At 43.8% G+C, this 16,942-nt stretch overlaps 1 protein-coding gene across 27 annotated transcripts in view; it reads right to left on the reverse strand.

Moving 5' to 3' along the window:
* ank2b (ankyrin 2b, neuronal) overlaps window positions 1–16,942 on the reverse strand; it is a 1,300,297-nt gene that overhangs the window by 456,650 nt on the left and 826,705 nt on the right. For all 27 annotated transcript variants that reach the window (XM_072495860.1, XM_072495874.1, XM_072495872.1 and 24 more), the window contains one exon: window positions 9,740–9,838. In XM_072495860.1, coding sequence (XP_072351961.1) covers window positions 9,740–9,838 — 99 coding nt within the window. The remainder of the gene's footprint in view (window positions 1–9,739; window positions 9,839–16,942) is intronic.

Raw genomic sequence — 16,942 nt, forward strand, 5'->3', positions numbered from 1 at the left:
CACGCGATGGGTGAATGCCTAGGAGGGTTGATTAAGAGGGCCACCTTGAGCCTCTGGGACTTCATCTCTGTTGTTTTAGACCACATCCCTCACACCCCTCCACCCACCCTTCATGCCCCCTCGTAGCCTTCATGGCACCTTCATGCTAACCCATACCTCCAATTACTTGCCCATTTCTTCCTCATACATCCATGCCACTTTTATAGTCACTCACCCAGTGACCACCATGGCCAGACCTCAGGAGCAACGTGGAGATTTAAAAAAACAATAAACTTCTAACAATCTTAAGTTCTCACTCAAAAATATTTGATGTTGCAAAAATAAAATCCCCATTCATTAAATCTATTTGAAAGTTTAAATCTCCTCAGGTGTTTAATTTCTTTTTAAAAAACTTCTATTCAGACCTCACATCAAAGACAGCTGATCCTTTAATAACCTCTTCAAACTGACTTTGCTCTGAAGAGTCGTATAAACTAAAAACGTTCACTCAGTTTCTCCCTCAACATTATTTTAGGCTGATTTGCTGTGTTAAAGATAGAAGATAGAACATAGAACATCGAAAAATACAGCACAGAACAGGCCCTTCGGCCCACGATGTTGTGCCGAACCTTAGTCCTAGATTAATCATAGATTATCATTGAATTTACAGTGCAGAGGAGGCTATCCGGCCCATTGAGTCTGCACCGGCTCTTGGAAAGAGCACCCTACCCAAAGTCAACACCTCCACCCAACACTAAGGGCAATTTTGGACACTAAGGGCAATTTATCATGGCCAATCCACCTAACCTGCACATCTTTGGACTGTGGGAGAAAACCGGAGCACCCGGAGGAAACCCACGCAGGCACGGGGAGGATGTGCAGACTCCGCACAGACAGTGACCCAAGCCGGAATCAAACCTGGGACCCTGGAGCTGTGAAGCAATTGTGCTATCCACAATGCTACCGTGCTGCCCCTAAGAACAAATAAATCTACACTATATCATTTTACCGTAATCCATGTACCTATCCAATAGCTGCTTGAAGGTCCCTAATGTTTCCGACTCAACTACTTCCACAGGCAGTGCATTCCATGCCCCCACTACTCTCTGGGTAAAGAACCTACCTCTGATATCCCTCCTATATCTTCCACCTTTCACCTTAAATTTATGTCCCCTTGTAATGGTTTGTTCCACCCGGGGAAAAAGTCTCTGACTGTCTACTCTAACTCTTCCCCTGATCATCTTATAAACCTCTATCAAGTTGCCCCTCATCCTTCTCCGTTCTAATGAGAAAAGGCCTAGCACCCTCAACCTTTCCTCGTAAGACCTACTGTCCATTCCAGGCAACATCCTGGTAAATCTCCTTTGCACCTTTTCCAAAGCTTCCACATCCTTCCTAAAATGAGGCGACCAGAACTGTACACAGTACTCCAAATGTGGCCTTACCAAAGTTTTGTACAGCTGCATCATCACCTCACGGCTCTTAAATTCAATCCCTCTGTTAATGAACGCGAGCACACCAGAGGCCTTCTTCACAGCTCTATCCACTTGAGTGGCAACTTTCAAAGATGTATGAACATAGACCCCAAGATCTCTCTGCTCCTCCACATTGCCAAGAACTCTACCGTTAACCCTGTATTACGCATTCATATTTGTCCTTCCAAAATGGACAACCTCACACTTTTCAGGGTTAAACTCCATCTGCCATTTCTCAGCCCAGCTCTGCATCCTATCTATGTCTCTTTGCAGCCGACAACAGCCCTCCTCACTATCCACAACTCCACCAATCTTCGTATCGTCTGCAAATTTACTGACCCATCCTTCAACTCCCTCATCCAAGTCATTAATGAAAATCACAAACAGCAGAGGACCCAGAACTGATCCCTGCGGTACGCCACTGGTAACTGGGATCCAGGCTGAATATTTGCCATCCACCACCACTCTCTGACTTCTATCGGTTAGCCAGTTCGTTATCCAACTGGCCAAATTTCCCACTATCCCATGCCTCCTTACTTTCTGCATAAGCCTACCATGGGGAACCTTATCAAATGCCTTACTAAAATCCATGTACACTACATCCACTGCTTTACCTTCATCCACATGCTTGGTCACCTCCTCAAAGAATTCAATAAGACCTGTAAGGCAAGACCTACCCCTCACAAATCCATGCTGACTATCCCTAATCAAGCAGTGTCTTTCCAGATGCTCAGAAATCCTATCCTTCAGTACCCTTTCCATGACTTTGCCTACCACCGAAGTAAGACTAACTGGCCTGTAATTCCCAGGGTTGTCCCTTTTTTGAACAGGGGCATGACATTCGCCACTCTCCAATCCCCTGCTACCACCCCTGTTGACAGTGAGGACGAAAAGATCATTGCCAACGGCTCTGCAATTTCATCTCTTGCTTCGCATAGAATCCTTGGATATATCCCGTCAGGCCCGGGGGGGACTTGTCTATCCTCAAGTTTTTCAAAATGCCCAACACATCTTCCTTCCTAACAAGTATTTCCTCGAGCTTACCAGTCTGTTTCACACTGTCCTCTCCAACAATGTAGCCCCTCTCATTTGTAAATACAGAAGAAAAGTACTCGTTCAAGACCTCTCCCATCTCTTCAGACTCAATACACAATCTCCTGCTACTGTCCTTGATCGGACCAACCCTCGCTCTTGTCATTCTCGTATTTCTCACATATGTGTAAAAGGCTTTGGAGTTTTCCTTGATCCTACCTGCCAAAGATTGTTCATGCTCTCTCTTAGCTCTCCTAATCCCTTTCTTCAGTTCCCTCCTGGCTATCTTGTATCCCTCCAACGCCCTGTCTGAACCTTGTTTCCTCAGCCTTACATAAGTCACCTTTTTCCTCTTAACAAGACATTCAACCTCTCTTGTCAACCATGGTTCCCTCACTCGACCATCTCTTCCCTGCCTGACAGGGACATACATATCAAGGACACGTAGTACCTGTTCCTTGAACAAGTTCCACATTTCACTTGTGTCCTTCCCTGACAGCCTATGTTCCCAACTTATGCACTTCAATTCTTGTCTGACAACATCGTATTTACCCTTCCCCCAATTGTAAACCTTGCCCTGTTGCACGCACCTATCCCTCTCCTTTACTAAAGTGAAAGTCACAGAATTGTGGTCACTATCTCCAAAATGCTCCCCCACTAACAAATCTATCACTTGCCCTGGTTCATTACCAAGTACTAAATCTAATATTGCCCCTCCTCTGGTCGGACAATCTACATACTGGGTTAGAAAAGCTTCCTGGACACACTGCACAAACACCACCCCATCCAAACTATTTGATCTAAAGAGTTTCCACTCAATGTTTGGGAAGTTAAAGTCACCCATGACTACTACCCTGTGACTTCTGCACCTTTCCAAAATCTGTTTCCCAATCTGTTCCTCCACATCTCTGCTACTATTGAGGGGCCTATAGAAAACTCCTAACAAGGTGACTGCTCCTTTCCTATTTCTGACTTCAACCCATACTACCTCAGTAGGCTGATACTCCTCGAACTGCCTTTCTGCAGCTGTTATATTATCTCTAATTAACAATGCCACCCCCCCCCCCACCTCTTTTGCCACCCTCCCTAATCTTATTGAAACATCTATAACCAGGGACCTCCAACAACCATTTCTGCCCCTCTTCTATCCAGGTTTCTGTGATGGCCACCACATCGTAGTCCCAAGTACCGATCCATGCCTTAGGTTCACCCACCTTATTCCGGATGCTTCTTGCGTTGAAGTATACACACTTCAACCCATCTCTGTGCCTGCAAGTACTCTCCTTTGTCAGTGTTCCCTTCTCCACTGCCTCATTACACGCTTTGGCGTCCTGAATATCGGCTACCTTAGTTGCTGGACTACAAATCCGGTTCCCATTCCCCTGCCAAATTAGTTTAAACCCTCCCGAAGAGTACTAGAAAACCTCCCTCCCAGGATATTGGTGCCCCTCTGGTTCAGATGCAACCCGTCCTGCTTGTACAGGTCCCACCTTCCCCAGAATGCGCTCCAATTATCCAAATACCTGAAGCCCTCCCTCCTACACCATTCCTGCAGCCACGTGTTCAGCTGGACTCTCTCCCTGTTCCTAGCCTCGCTATCATGTGGCACCGGCAACAAACCAGAGATGACAACTCTGTCTGTCCTGGCTTTTAACTTCCAGCCTAACTCCCTAAACTCGTTTATTACCTCCACACCCCTTTTCCTACTATGCTATGTTGTTGTCAGCTATAAGACAACCAGACTCAGATATAGAAATATTTTAACTCTGCCCTTACAATTTACATTGACCTTAAATAGAAGAATAGTTCCTTACAGCATCTCCATTTCCCAGTAAATTTCAGATCACAGCAACTCACTCAAAGTATTTCTCGTCTCCCCTCTCTTTTTTTTGCCAATAAAAATTTGTGTCCCAAGATTATTGACCTTCCTGCCAGTGGAAAAGGTTATTCCCTACTTACTCTATGATGACTCCTTATGATTTTGCATATGTCTACTAAAACTTCCCTCAACCATCTCCGCTCTATGAAGAACAATCCCAGATTCTATCGCCTGTCCACATTACTACATTTCCTTATCCCTGATACATTACCAGTGCGATAGATAACGGGGAGCCAATGGATGTGGTATATCTGGATTTCCAGAAAGCTTTTGACAAGGTGCCACACAAAAGATTGCTCCATAAGATGAAGATGCATGGCATTAAGGGTAAAGTAGTGGCATGGATAGAGGATTGGTTGATTAATAGAAAGCAAAGAGTGGGGACTAATGGGTGTTTCTCTGGTTGGCAATCAGTAGCTAGTGGTGTCCCTCAGGGTTCAGTGTTGGGCCCACAATTGTTCACAATTTACATGGATAATTTGGAGTTGGGGATCAAATGCAATGTATCCAAGTTTGCAGACGACACTAAGATGAGTGGTAAAGCAAAAAATGCAGAGGATACCGGAAGTCTGCAGAGGGATTTGGATAGGTTAAGTGAATGGGCTAGGGTCTGGCAGATGGAATACAATGTTGACAAATGTGAGGATATCCATTTTGGTAGGAATAACAGCAAAAGGGATTATTATTTAAATGATAAAATATTAAAACATGCCGCTGTGCAGAGAGACCCGGGTGTGCGCGTGCATGAGTCGCAAAAAGTTGGTTTACAGGTGCAACAGGTGATTAAGAAGGCAAATGGAATTTTGTCCTTCATTGCTAGAGGGATGGAGTTTAAGACTAGGGAGGTTATGCTGCAATTGTATAAGGTGTTAGTGAGGCCACACCTGGAGTATTGTGTTCAGTTTTGGTCTCCTTACCTGAGAAAGGACGTACTGGCGCTGGAGGGTGTGCAGAGGAGATTCACTAAATTAATCCCAGAGCTGAAGGGGTTGGATTACGAGGAGAGGTTGAGTAGACTGGGACTGTATTCGTTGGAATTTAGAAGGATGCGGGGGGATCTTATAGAAACGTATACAATTATGAAGGGAATAGATAGGATAGATGCGGGCAGGTTGTTTCCACTGGCGGGTGAAAGCAGAACTCGGGGGCATAGCCTCAAAATAAGGGGAAGTAGATTTAGGACTGAGTTTAGGAGGAATTACTTCACCCAAAGGGTTGTGAATCTATGGAATTCCTTGCCCAGTGAAGCAGTTGAGGCTCCTTCATTAAATGTTTTTAAGATAAAGATAGATAGTTTTTTTGAAGAATAAAGGGATTAAGGGTTATGGTGTTCGGGCCGGAAGTGGAGCTGAGTCCAAATAAGATCAGCCATGATCTCATTGAATGGAGGAGCAGGCTCGAGGGGCCAGATGGCCTACTCCTGCTCCTAGTTCTTATGATACAGTACTGATAAATCTCTTTTGCACCTTTTTCAAGTTTCTGATACTCTGACTAAAGTGTGTTGCCTATAATTGGACACAATTGTTGTGGTGTAGCGACAACAATCTCTCCCTCAATGCCAGCAAAACTAAAGATCTGGTAATTGACTTCAGGAAGCAAAGTACTGTACACACCCCTGTCAGCATCAACGGGGCCGAGGTGGAGATGGTTAGCAGTTTCAAATTCCTAGGGGTGCACATCTCCAAAAATCTGTCCTGGTCCACCCACGTCGGCGCTACCACCAAGAAAGCACAACAGCGCCTATACTTCCTCAGGAAACTAAGGAAATTCGGCATGTCCACATTGACTCTTACCAACTTTTACAGATGCACCATAGAAAGCATCCTATCAGGCTGCATCACAGCCTGGTATGGCAACTGCTCGGCCCAGGAACGCAAGAAACTTCAGAGAGTTGTGAACACCGCCCAGTCCATCACAAAAACCTGCCTCCTATCCATTGACTCCATCTACACCTCCCGCTGCCTGGGGAAAGCGGGCAGTATAATCAAAGATCGCTCCCACCCGGCTTACTCACTCTTCCAATTTCTTCCATCGGGCAGGAGATACAGAAGTCTGAGAACACGCACGAACAGACTCAAAAATAGCTTGTTCCCCACTGTCACCAGACTCCTAAATGACCCTCTTATGGACTGATTTCATTAACAGTACACCCTGTATGCATCATCCGATGCCAGTGCTTTTGTAGTTACATTGTATATGTTGTGTTGCCCTATTATGTATTTTCTTTTATTCCCTTTTCTTCTCATGTACTTAATGATCTGTTGAGCTGCTCGCAGAAAAATACTTTTCACTGTACCTCGGTACACATGACAATAAACAAATCCAATCCAATCCAATAATCCAATAGTCAGGAAGTCTCCATGGACGATTACAAATGCTGGACAGGAGCTGGAGTGGAAGTCCTATCTCATTTCTGACAGATCCAATTTTTGCTCAGGTTAAACAGACCCCATTTTGGCTGTTGCAAGGACCTTAACCAACAGTACCACAGTCATGAATTGACAGAGTAGACAAATCCCTGTTGAAGGTGGATAAGGACTGTTGAAAAACGGCAAGATCTGAATATTTTAAATCCCCTGCTCTTTAGTCATGAAAAGGAGACTTAAACTGTCAATGACAGTTTTTTTTTAAATTACCTGCTGCACTGCTTTGATTGCCAGGCAATCTGGTGTAGGTTAGAAATAAAATACCATCTGGTTGTGCAACATTTCTTGACTTTTGAATGCCTGGATGATTTTTAAAAGCTACAATTATTTCAAGAAATGGTTGTGTGTTTACGGTTGATTGACAATTTGAAGAGGTTATTAAAGGATTAGCGGTCTTTGATGTGGGGTCTGAATAGAAGTTTTTTAAAAAAATTAAACACCTGAGGAGATTTAAACTTTCAAATGGTTTTAATGAATGAGGATTTTATTTTTTCAATATCAAATATTTTTGAGTGAGAACTTAAGATTGTTAGAAGTTTATTGTTTTTTTTAATCTCCACGTTGCTCCTGAGGTCTGGCCATGGTGGTCACTGGGTGAGTGACTATAGAAGTGGCATGGATGTATGAGGAAGAAATGGGCAGGTAATTGGAGGTATGGGTTAGCATGAAGGTGCCATGAAGGCTACGAGGGTGCATGAAGGGTGGGTGGAAGGGTGGGAGGAATGTAGTCTAAAACAACAGAGATAAAGACCCAGAGGACCAAGGTGGGCCTCTTAATCAACCTTCCTAGGCATTCACAGGGGCTTTTCACAGTAACTTCATGAAGCCTACTTGTGACAATAAGCGATTATTATTATTATTCACCCATCACTTGATTGCCTACAAATTGCTTCCAGAGTCAGTGGGTCCAATTTGCTCCTGTCCCCACCTTCCTAAAGTGGAAATTGGGTGTAACGGAGCCTTTTATATCTAAATGGTTCTGCTAAGTTGGGGGAGTTCCCATCGAGCTACCCACCTCAGTAGGGAAACTCCAGCCCAATATTCTAGCTGAGGCCCAACCACTGATTTATAAAAGGTTTAACATAATTTCCTACTTTTGTGTTTATAATGCCACAGATCCAATATGCTTTTTTAACAGCCATATCAACTTTCATTGCCATCTTTAAATGTATCTTCAAGTAACCCTCTTGGCTTCTTTGTTCCTACCATTTAGGTTTGTCTGTTCTCGTTCTTTCTTCCAAAATGCATCACTTCACAATTTCACTGCATTAAATTTAATCTGCCCTGTGTCTGCCCATTGTGGCAGTCTGCTAATGTCCTCCTTTAGTCTACTACCAGCTGCAGCTAGCAATACAGCTACTTCTGCAAAGTGGCTGTATCCAAGATAAAAGTACCCAGAGAATTGCCCTGGGTCTGTGGATTACTAGTCCAGTAATTACTCGTACAATACCACTGCATCCCTACCTCCCTCAAGTTTGGGCCTGTTATCTATTTGTTCCACAACAGACTATTCTAAGAAACTGTCCTGATTGCCATCTATGAACTTGTCATTTAGTCTGCCTTTACCAAATTGCTTTGTCCAATTTGTATAAAGATTAACATCACCCATGATTATTGTAGTACATTTCTTGCAATGGAAAGGAAAGCTGGGCAGGGCCAAAACGAGTGGTTAATCATTTTCGTCATTTGTTCTGCCTAGTTGTGAAATTTAAAACTCATCCTTGGGAATCACATTCTATTCTGCAGCGCTATTAGGTGCTGAAGGATTACTGAGTGGGAGAAAAACTCTGTTTATGTCTTAAGTAACAAGCCATTGCTGATTCCTGGGAAAAAAATATGTACATACACACATATGTAACTTAGTAAAGCAAATCAGAGCCAAATCCATACAATTAGCACCATTTGACCAAAAAATTCAGGTGAAATTGGAAATAATCTGGAGGAGTTGGATAGAAATAACGTTCAGCGCTTAACAAACAGCATTGAAAATACAAGTAACTTGTGGTGAAAAGAATACAAATCATGCACCTAAATGATAATCAAGATAATGTGGTGTGTTACTGTTAATTCAGAAGTCCTAATTGCTGTGGCAACATGAATTTTTGCACGCATGTTGCATCAGGAGCTATGGATAGTGATGGTAGAGTCTCCAACATTCTTTCCATCAAATGGCTGACCAGGAATCTCTCTCTTTCTCACCACCTGATATTGGCACGTGTTGCAAGGATTTACAGTTTGATACTCAACCTGTTCGGCCACATTATGAACGCATCTTCCTTGGTCACCAAGCCCTGGGGTGCGACTTGAACTCAGAGCTTCTGGTCCAGAGGCAGGCACGCTACCCACTGTGCCACATAACCCCCACCTGTGACAGGGCAGTACAGTTTTATTTTTCTACCACTGGTTATATAGTGCACATTATATGGATAAACATGTGTGACGTATACTGCAATTTGAAAGCAGGAAATCATACTTGAAGCTCAGGGGTTCCAGAAACAATTTGTACAGATCATTATAATGAAAGGAAATATATTTTTTTAGTAAATCAGTTAGTTTCAATATGAAGGAATATAACAAGATCAAAAATTAAATGATACAAAAACTTGTACTTCGGAAAACATTAAACACATTGCACATACTGCATGGATATCTGAAAATCATTCTCTTTGGAAATTCTTGATATGTTTTGAATGTTGAGTTACAGTAACAATCCATGTGTTCAGTGTTATGAACCCAAGTTAATAAAACTACAGACAGGCAAATGAACTTATGAACCAGTTTTGAACCTGATACATTAATTGAAGGTATGATAGCTTCATTTTACCAGGTGTAGAGTCAGTAGAGGCACATCAGAAAATATGATAATGACAGACAGAAAACAATTTTGGTTTTGCTATTTTATTTCAAGTGTAGAGCTGTGCGTGATTTGATGTGTTTAGGTTACTTGCCTGGGACTGTGAATTGATGTTGGCACCCTGCTTCACTAGAGTTTTGACCACATCACCTTGTCCAGCCAGAGATGCAATGTGTAGGGCTGAGTTTCCTTTCTGTTAAGAGAAATAAATAATTAGCAAGACAGACAGAAAACCCAGAACAAGCCATCTCGTTCAGGGGTATAGAGGCAAGTAGAGAATGGCAAATGAATCTGCAGCAGGAAAGAATGTATGTTCTAAGAAAAGGGAGGGCATTTAAGAAAGCTCCTATTAATATTCATGTTCAGTGGCTTTTTGTACATTAGACGATACCATAAAATTCATCTGTGTAGAGTTAATTTTACTTGTGCATAAAACCATCTGATGATCAAATCTTTAGAGTATCACAATTTGGTGAAAATGTAATGCAGCTGTTAAATAATGTGTCAATTCTGGTTATCTTCCAACCATAACAAACATGAGCTGGGATCAGTTATTCAGCCCTTTGAGCTTGCTCTGCCATTCAACAAATCATGGCTGATCTGACACCTCAGTTACACCTTTTGCACAATTCCCAAATCCCTTAATTACTTTGGTGTCCAAAAATCTGTTGATTTCTTTCCTAAGTATATTCAATGACTGAGCGTCCACTGCATTCTGGGATAGAGTTCCCAAAGTTCATTATCCTTTCGGTGAAGACATTTTTCTTCATCCCAGTACTAAATAGCCAACTCTTTATTCTAAGACTGCAACTCCTAGCTCTGGACTACCCATGCAGGGGCCAACATCCTCCCAGCATCTAATAAGTCAAGCCTCTTAAGAATTTTCAGCTACTCAGAGAGAGCCAACATGGATTTAAGGGCAAGTCACGCCTGATTAATCTGATTGAATTATCTGAAGAGGTGACTAAAGAAGTATACAGGGAAATGCCTCTGGATGTTATTTATATAGATTTCTAGAGTTCCCTCATTAGAGACTTATCTAATGTTCGCTCATTGAATTTAAGACAAATTATTGACCTGGTTAGGAAACTGGATGAGCGTCAGGAGACAATGAGTAGGGAGAATGTGACAAATGATACACAACAAGGATCTATGTTGGGGCCTCAACTACCCATTGTATTTATAGATGACTTAAATGATGGGATAGAAAGCCAAGAACTCCAAGGCTTAAACTACGAGAAGAGATTACACAAAGCACAGTTGTATTCTATGGAATTGAGGAGGTTTGTAGTGATTTGGTCAAAGTTTTCATGCTATTAAGTGGAAGATATGGGCGGCAAGGTGACAGAGTGGGTAGCACTGCTGCCTCACAATGCCAGGGACCCGGGCTCAATTCCGAGCGCAGGTGACTATCTTTGTGGAGTTTGCATGTTCTCCCACTGTCTGCATGGGTTTCCTCTGGGTACTCCGGTTTACTCCCACAGCCCGAAGATGTGCAGGTTAATTGGATTGGCCATGCTAAATTGCCCCTTAATGTACAAAGGTTAGGTAGGGTTATGAGGATAGTGGGGGATTGTGCCTAGGTAGGGTGCTCTTTCAGAGGATTGGTGCAGACTCGATGGGCCTAATGGCCTAATTCGGCACTGTAGGGATTCAATGATGATATAGGCTTACATTTTCGTACCACTGGTTTTGAAGTATCGCATGGATGAGGTTCCCTCTGCGATCCCACCCGCCCCAGACCAGAGGCGATTTTATGGTCAGGGAGAATGCCCACCCTTGCCCCATTAAGGTCCTTAAGTGGCCATTTAATAGCCCTCTCCCAGTTGGGCTTAATTTTCAGGCTGGAAGGCGCCCGATGTCGGAGGGTGATAATAGAAAGATTTCCCGTCCACAAACTTGGATCGGAAGGGGGAGGGACAAGGGGCTCCATCGGAAGCCCCCTTCTGATTGGGGACGCCATCCCTTCATGGACTGATGATCCCCAGAACTCTCTCCCCATCTCCGGCTTATCCCCCGTCAGAGAGATTGCCCCTTCGCGATCCCACAGGACATCCCCTACCTTCCCCTCCCTGGTACCCTTGCCACCCAAATTGGCACCGGTTCCCTGCACTTAGTCTTAGGAATGACGTTGCAGAACCTCTTCCTGTCACTGCAGTTCAGTGCCTGGATTAGTTGGAGAGCTTTGGCCAACAACTCTCCAAGTGAGGATGGAAGGCCCGCCTGCTGCCAACTAACTCCCATTAGATTGTGAAATGGCAGAAGGGAGCCGGCAGGGATGTGCTCCCCGCTGACTCTCCAGATGACCATCCAACATTCTGAAGATTCAGGCCATTGGGTGTATAGAAAAAAACTGTTTCCACTGATTGGGGAGCCAAGGATTGGAGGGAGTGCAGAAAACATCCATCCACAAATGGCAATTAATATTAAAATCAATTGTTAATTTTAAAATTGGTATTAATGTTTTTTTTGTGATAAGGGATATTGTGCAAAGGTGAGTAAGTAGAGCTAGATCACAGGTCAGCCACAATCTCAGTGAATAGTGGAACAGGCTGGATGGCTAAATGTCCTACTCTTGTTCCTATATTCCTAAATTGATAATTAGGGCCTCATGAAGTTGTACTAATGCTTCCATAATACTCCAATCCATTTTAAATGACGGCTAACATACCATTTGTTTTACTAATTGCTCGCTGGACCTAAATGTTAACTTATTCTGACAAGTGAACAAGTTCACCCAGATACCTCCGGATACCAGCTTCTTCCATTCTCTTGCCATTTAAATATAATACTGATTTTCCATTTTCCAAAATGGACAACTTCACATTTCTCCATAATATGGCCCAGATTCTCACTAAGTTACGTCAATTTGGGGGGGGGATTGAAAAATGTCAGGTGGGACCCGATTCCAGATTCCCAATTCTCTATTCCCAATTCCACCAATTTTGGCTGGCATGGGGAAAGGGTGTGGGTAGGCAGCCTGCTTACAGCACTCCTGCCCTTGCCAGCTCCATTGAGAGTTTGGGCAATTGAAACCTTTCCTACAACATTGGTGGAGTCATGCCCCTTCTGTTGGTAGACATGGTTCACGGTCTGTCAGGGGAGTTATGAACCACAAAAGACAGGCATTCAACATTCCCAGTGAATTATGTTTGCCTTTTTACCTTCTTATAAAGCTGTCAATCAATCACAACCATTCATAGCCTCAATGCTCTGAATCTTGTGTAAATAAACATAGGCAATAAAAACCTATTCAAAGAAACAGGAGTTTATTCAAAGATAAGAGCATGCTAATTACGAGCAGGAGTAGGCTATTCTCCCCTTCAAGCCTGTTCCGCCATTCAGCAAGATCATGGCTGATTTGACGGTGGCCTCAACTCCACATCCTATCTACCACCAATAACCCTCGACTGTCAAGAATCTATCTTCTTCGGCCTTAAAAATATTAAATGGCCCCGACTCCACTGCTCTCCAGGGAAGAGAGTTCCAATGACTCATGACCCTTGAGAGAAAACATTCCTTCTCACCTCTATGTAAAATGGGAGACCTCTTATTTTTAAACGGAATGACAATAAGGCAAGTTTTGTGTCCTCCTTTTTCTCTTGACAGCCTCGATCTGTGGTTCTCTCCTTGTGTAATGTGGGGATGAAGTGATGATGTAGAACCATACTGTTCAGAAAGTTCCTTAAACTCTGGAAATGCATTGGGTCCCATTGTCACAAATGACTCTTTCAGGAATCCCTTGCTCGGCAGACAGAATTGATATTGCTGAAATAAATATTGTAGCTCTGAAATCTTTCACCTTTCTGATAAAATGGAACTTTCAGAGAACACGGAAAGAGGCTTTTTAACCTGACATGTCTGTGCTGGTCATCTAAAGGAGCAATTCATCTAATGTCACTCCCCTGCCTTTACCCCTCGCCTTGCAAATAATGGTCCAATTCCCTATTGAAAGGCTTAATCAATCCTGCCTCACAGGAATATCTCTATCAAATCTTCTCTCAGCCTTCTCTTTTCCAAAAAGAACAGTCCCAACTTCTCCAATCATTCCAGATAACTGAAGTTCCTCATTCCTGGAATCATTCTTGTAAATCTTTTCTACACTCTCTGGGTTTAACATAACTTCCCAGTCTTTGTCTCCTATGGATAAAGCCCAGGATGCCATATATTTTATTAACCATTCTCTCAACCTACTTTATACTTTCAATGATTGAGACATGGATGCACCCAAGTCGCTCTGCTCCTGAACCCACTTTTAGAATTGTAACTATTACTTTATATTTTCTCCCTCTGTTCTACCTACCAATATGAATCACTTCACAGCTTCACACTTCTCTGTGTTAAATTTCATCTGCAACTTGCCTGTCCATTCCACGACCATGTGGAAGGTTTCCAGGCCAGGGGCTGGCACAGAGTAACATTGCATGGGTAGCATTTCCTCTGGGATTTCAACTGTCTCGACCTTAACACAATTTTACAGTGGGGTGGGCAGGACCGCAGATGGGAAGCCCACCCTTTCCCCAATAAGGCCGCTTAATGGTCACTGAAGGGCCTTTTCTCGTCCAGCCTCAATTTTCAGGCTACTGGGTGTTGGATAACGCAGGGTCTGTACCAGACAGCTCTGGATCTCTCTCTGCCCGGCCTGTCACCCAATAAATGTGCTTTAGTTTAGGCACTACTGCCCATATCCCATGAACAAATAACATTAATTTTAAAAAAGGGCTGAACTGTATCATCATGCGTTACTGTATACCTTGATCTGCATCCAAATCTCTGCTGCCCTAAACATGCTGCCAAAGAGATGTCAACAAACCATGGTTGCAACTTCTCCTCTAACTCTTCCTCTATGGGCTCCTATTCTGTACCTCCCAGATCGATGCAGACTGTACACTCTTTTTTGTAAATTTAAAGTACTCAATTCAATATTTTTCCAATTAAGGGGCAATTTAGCATGGCCAATCCACCCATCCTGGGGATGAGACACACACAGACACGGGGAAAATGAGCAAACTCCACACGATCAGTGACCCGGGGTCAGGATCGAACCCGGGCCCTCAGCGCCATGAGACAGTGGTGCTAACCACTGGACCACCGTGCCACCCTCCAGACTGGAAACATAATGGTTGAAGACATGGTGGTGCATTCTGTCGTAATTTGTATTGGTTCTCCAATGTAATGGGTAGCGACTGTGTACAACATTTACATTTTTAAGGATCGACTTTTAACTTTTACACAAATATTCAGAAAAGTAGGGGAGATTCTAATTTAATTATCTTATTTTTGATGGATTTATTAATGGAGCATTATTCGCAAAACACTTCTTTCTCAATGGAAATGTACTTATGTCTGCCAAACATCTAAGAAATGTAATCCTTATTATGTTTTGAAGTACCGGTCTGCTGCGTTTGAATGGCCTAATCTATGACTGGCAGACTGTTTCACCGATATATTATTGATAGCTCATTTCTTGAAATGTATTTTGAATGTTTTGACAACATTTAGTACATTGCACTTAATAAGTTATGCATCATGTCCCATCATGTGTCTATCTAGGTTCTTTTCAACTATTTTTATTTCAGTTACAGTTGACGTCATCATCCGACTCTTTTTCTATTAGCTCAGTAACTCCTGCACAGGTCATTAATTTATTTTTCTGCACATCAATTTTTTGTTCTTTAATATTTTTTATTAGAGTTTTTCAAATTTCATTGCTAACTTTACATGGCCAGATAGACCAAAACATGTATTTGCACTGATTTATATACATTGTGGTTCAGGCAGTAATTTGTCATCAACCTCTCTCCCGCATTCTTCTTGGGTGCATTTATCCCCCCACCCCTCCCTCCCCCTTCCTTTCTCTTCCTTGTTCCGTGACTTGTCCCGTGTGTCCCGCACTCTCCCCCCACCCTTCGCCCTCCCTACTTTATTGGTTGCTGGCTATGAACATGTCTTGAAACAAGTTGGTGAACAGCCTGAGAAATTCGGCCAGGTCAGACAGCGAGTCTGCAGCCTTGGGTGGTGCTGCTGATCGCCAGCCGAGCAGGAGTCTCCGGCATACGATCAAGGAGGCAAAGGCTAAGGTGTTAACCCCCCCTCAAACCCCCCCTCCCCTCCCCATGTAGAGCTCTGGCTGCGCGGAGACCCTGAAGGCCGCCACCACTGAGCACAACTCCACCCTCACCCCCACAACCCTGGACATGGCCTCAAAGGAGGACGTCCAGTACCCAGCAAGTCTGGGGCATGACCAGAATATGTGTGTGTGGTTGGCCAGGCTTCCCTGGCACTGTTCACATTTGTCCTTCACCTCTGGGAAGAACTCGCTCATGTGTGTTCCAGTTAGGTGTGCCCTGTACACCACCTTGAGTTGCGTTAGGCTCAACCTTGCGCATGTGGAGTTGAAGTTTGCCCTGTGCAGTGCTTCGATCCAGAACCCTCCCCCTAACTCCCCGCCTAGTTTTCCTCCCACTTTATCTTTGTCTTGTCCAGGGGTGAGCGTGCCTCATCAAACAATAGTCCGTATATGTCCGCAAAGTTCCCCTCCCCTAGCCCGTCCGCGTTCAATATTTTTTCCCGCAGTGAATGTCCTGGGATCTGGGGGTACATCATTGTTTCCTTGCAGAGGGGGTTTTTGACCTGTGTGCACCTTAGGTCACTCCCTCTTGGGAGCCAGAACTCATCCATGAGTTCCCCAAGGGTCACTACTACCCCGTTCGTATACATGTGCCTAACCATCAAGTCGCCTTGTGCTGTCTCTACCTTTTGAAGGAGACATCCATTTGTTGAGAGAGTGAACCTGTGATTGTTGCAGGAGTATGGTGAACCACTGTATTAGGGGATGCAAGGTAGGACCTGCACTCCAGGTTCGCTGGTAGTCCCTGCGGGCTGGCTCCACCCACTAAGAACTGTATAAATATGCATGACCTCCATTGCCCTGCCATTTCGCCAGCTGCAGCAGGAGGCCATGCGTCTGACTGCAATAAAGCCACAGTTGTACCCAATCTGCGTCTTTGTGCAATTGATTGCGCATCAATTTATTGCAGTCAGATGTTTCCACAGAACGGATATCAGAATCAAACCCGATCGCCTGCAGCTGGATCCGCACTCGCCCGATGCCAGAAAACACTTTATTCACTGACTAGCATGTTTTGAGGCCTACATCAACGCTGCGGACCCCGTGCCACCGGAGGCTCAGAAGATAAACATCCTGTACTCCAGACTGAGCTCCAGCGTGTTCCCGTTGATCCACGACGCCGCACCTTACGTGAAAGCAATGGAACTCCTTAAAGAACATTATGCT

The sequence above is a fragment of the Scyliorhinus torazame genome, chromosome 3, assembly GCF_047496885.1.
Source record: "Scyliorhinus torazame isolate Kashiwa2021f chromosome 3, sScyTor2.1, whole genome shotgun sequence".
Taxonomy (NCBI): Eukaryota; Metazoa; Chordata; class Chondrichthyes; order Carcharhiniformes; family Scyliorhinidae; genus Scyliorhinus; species Scyliorhinus torazame.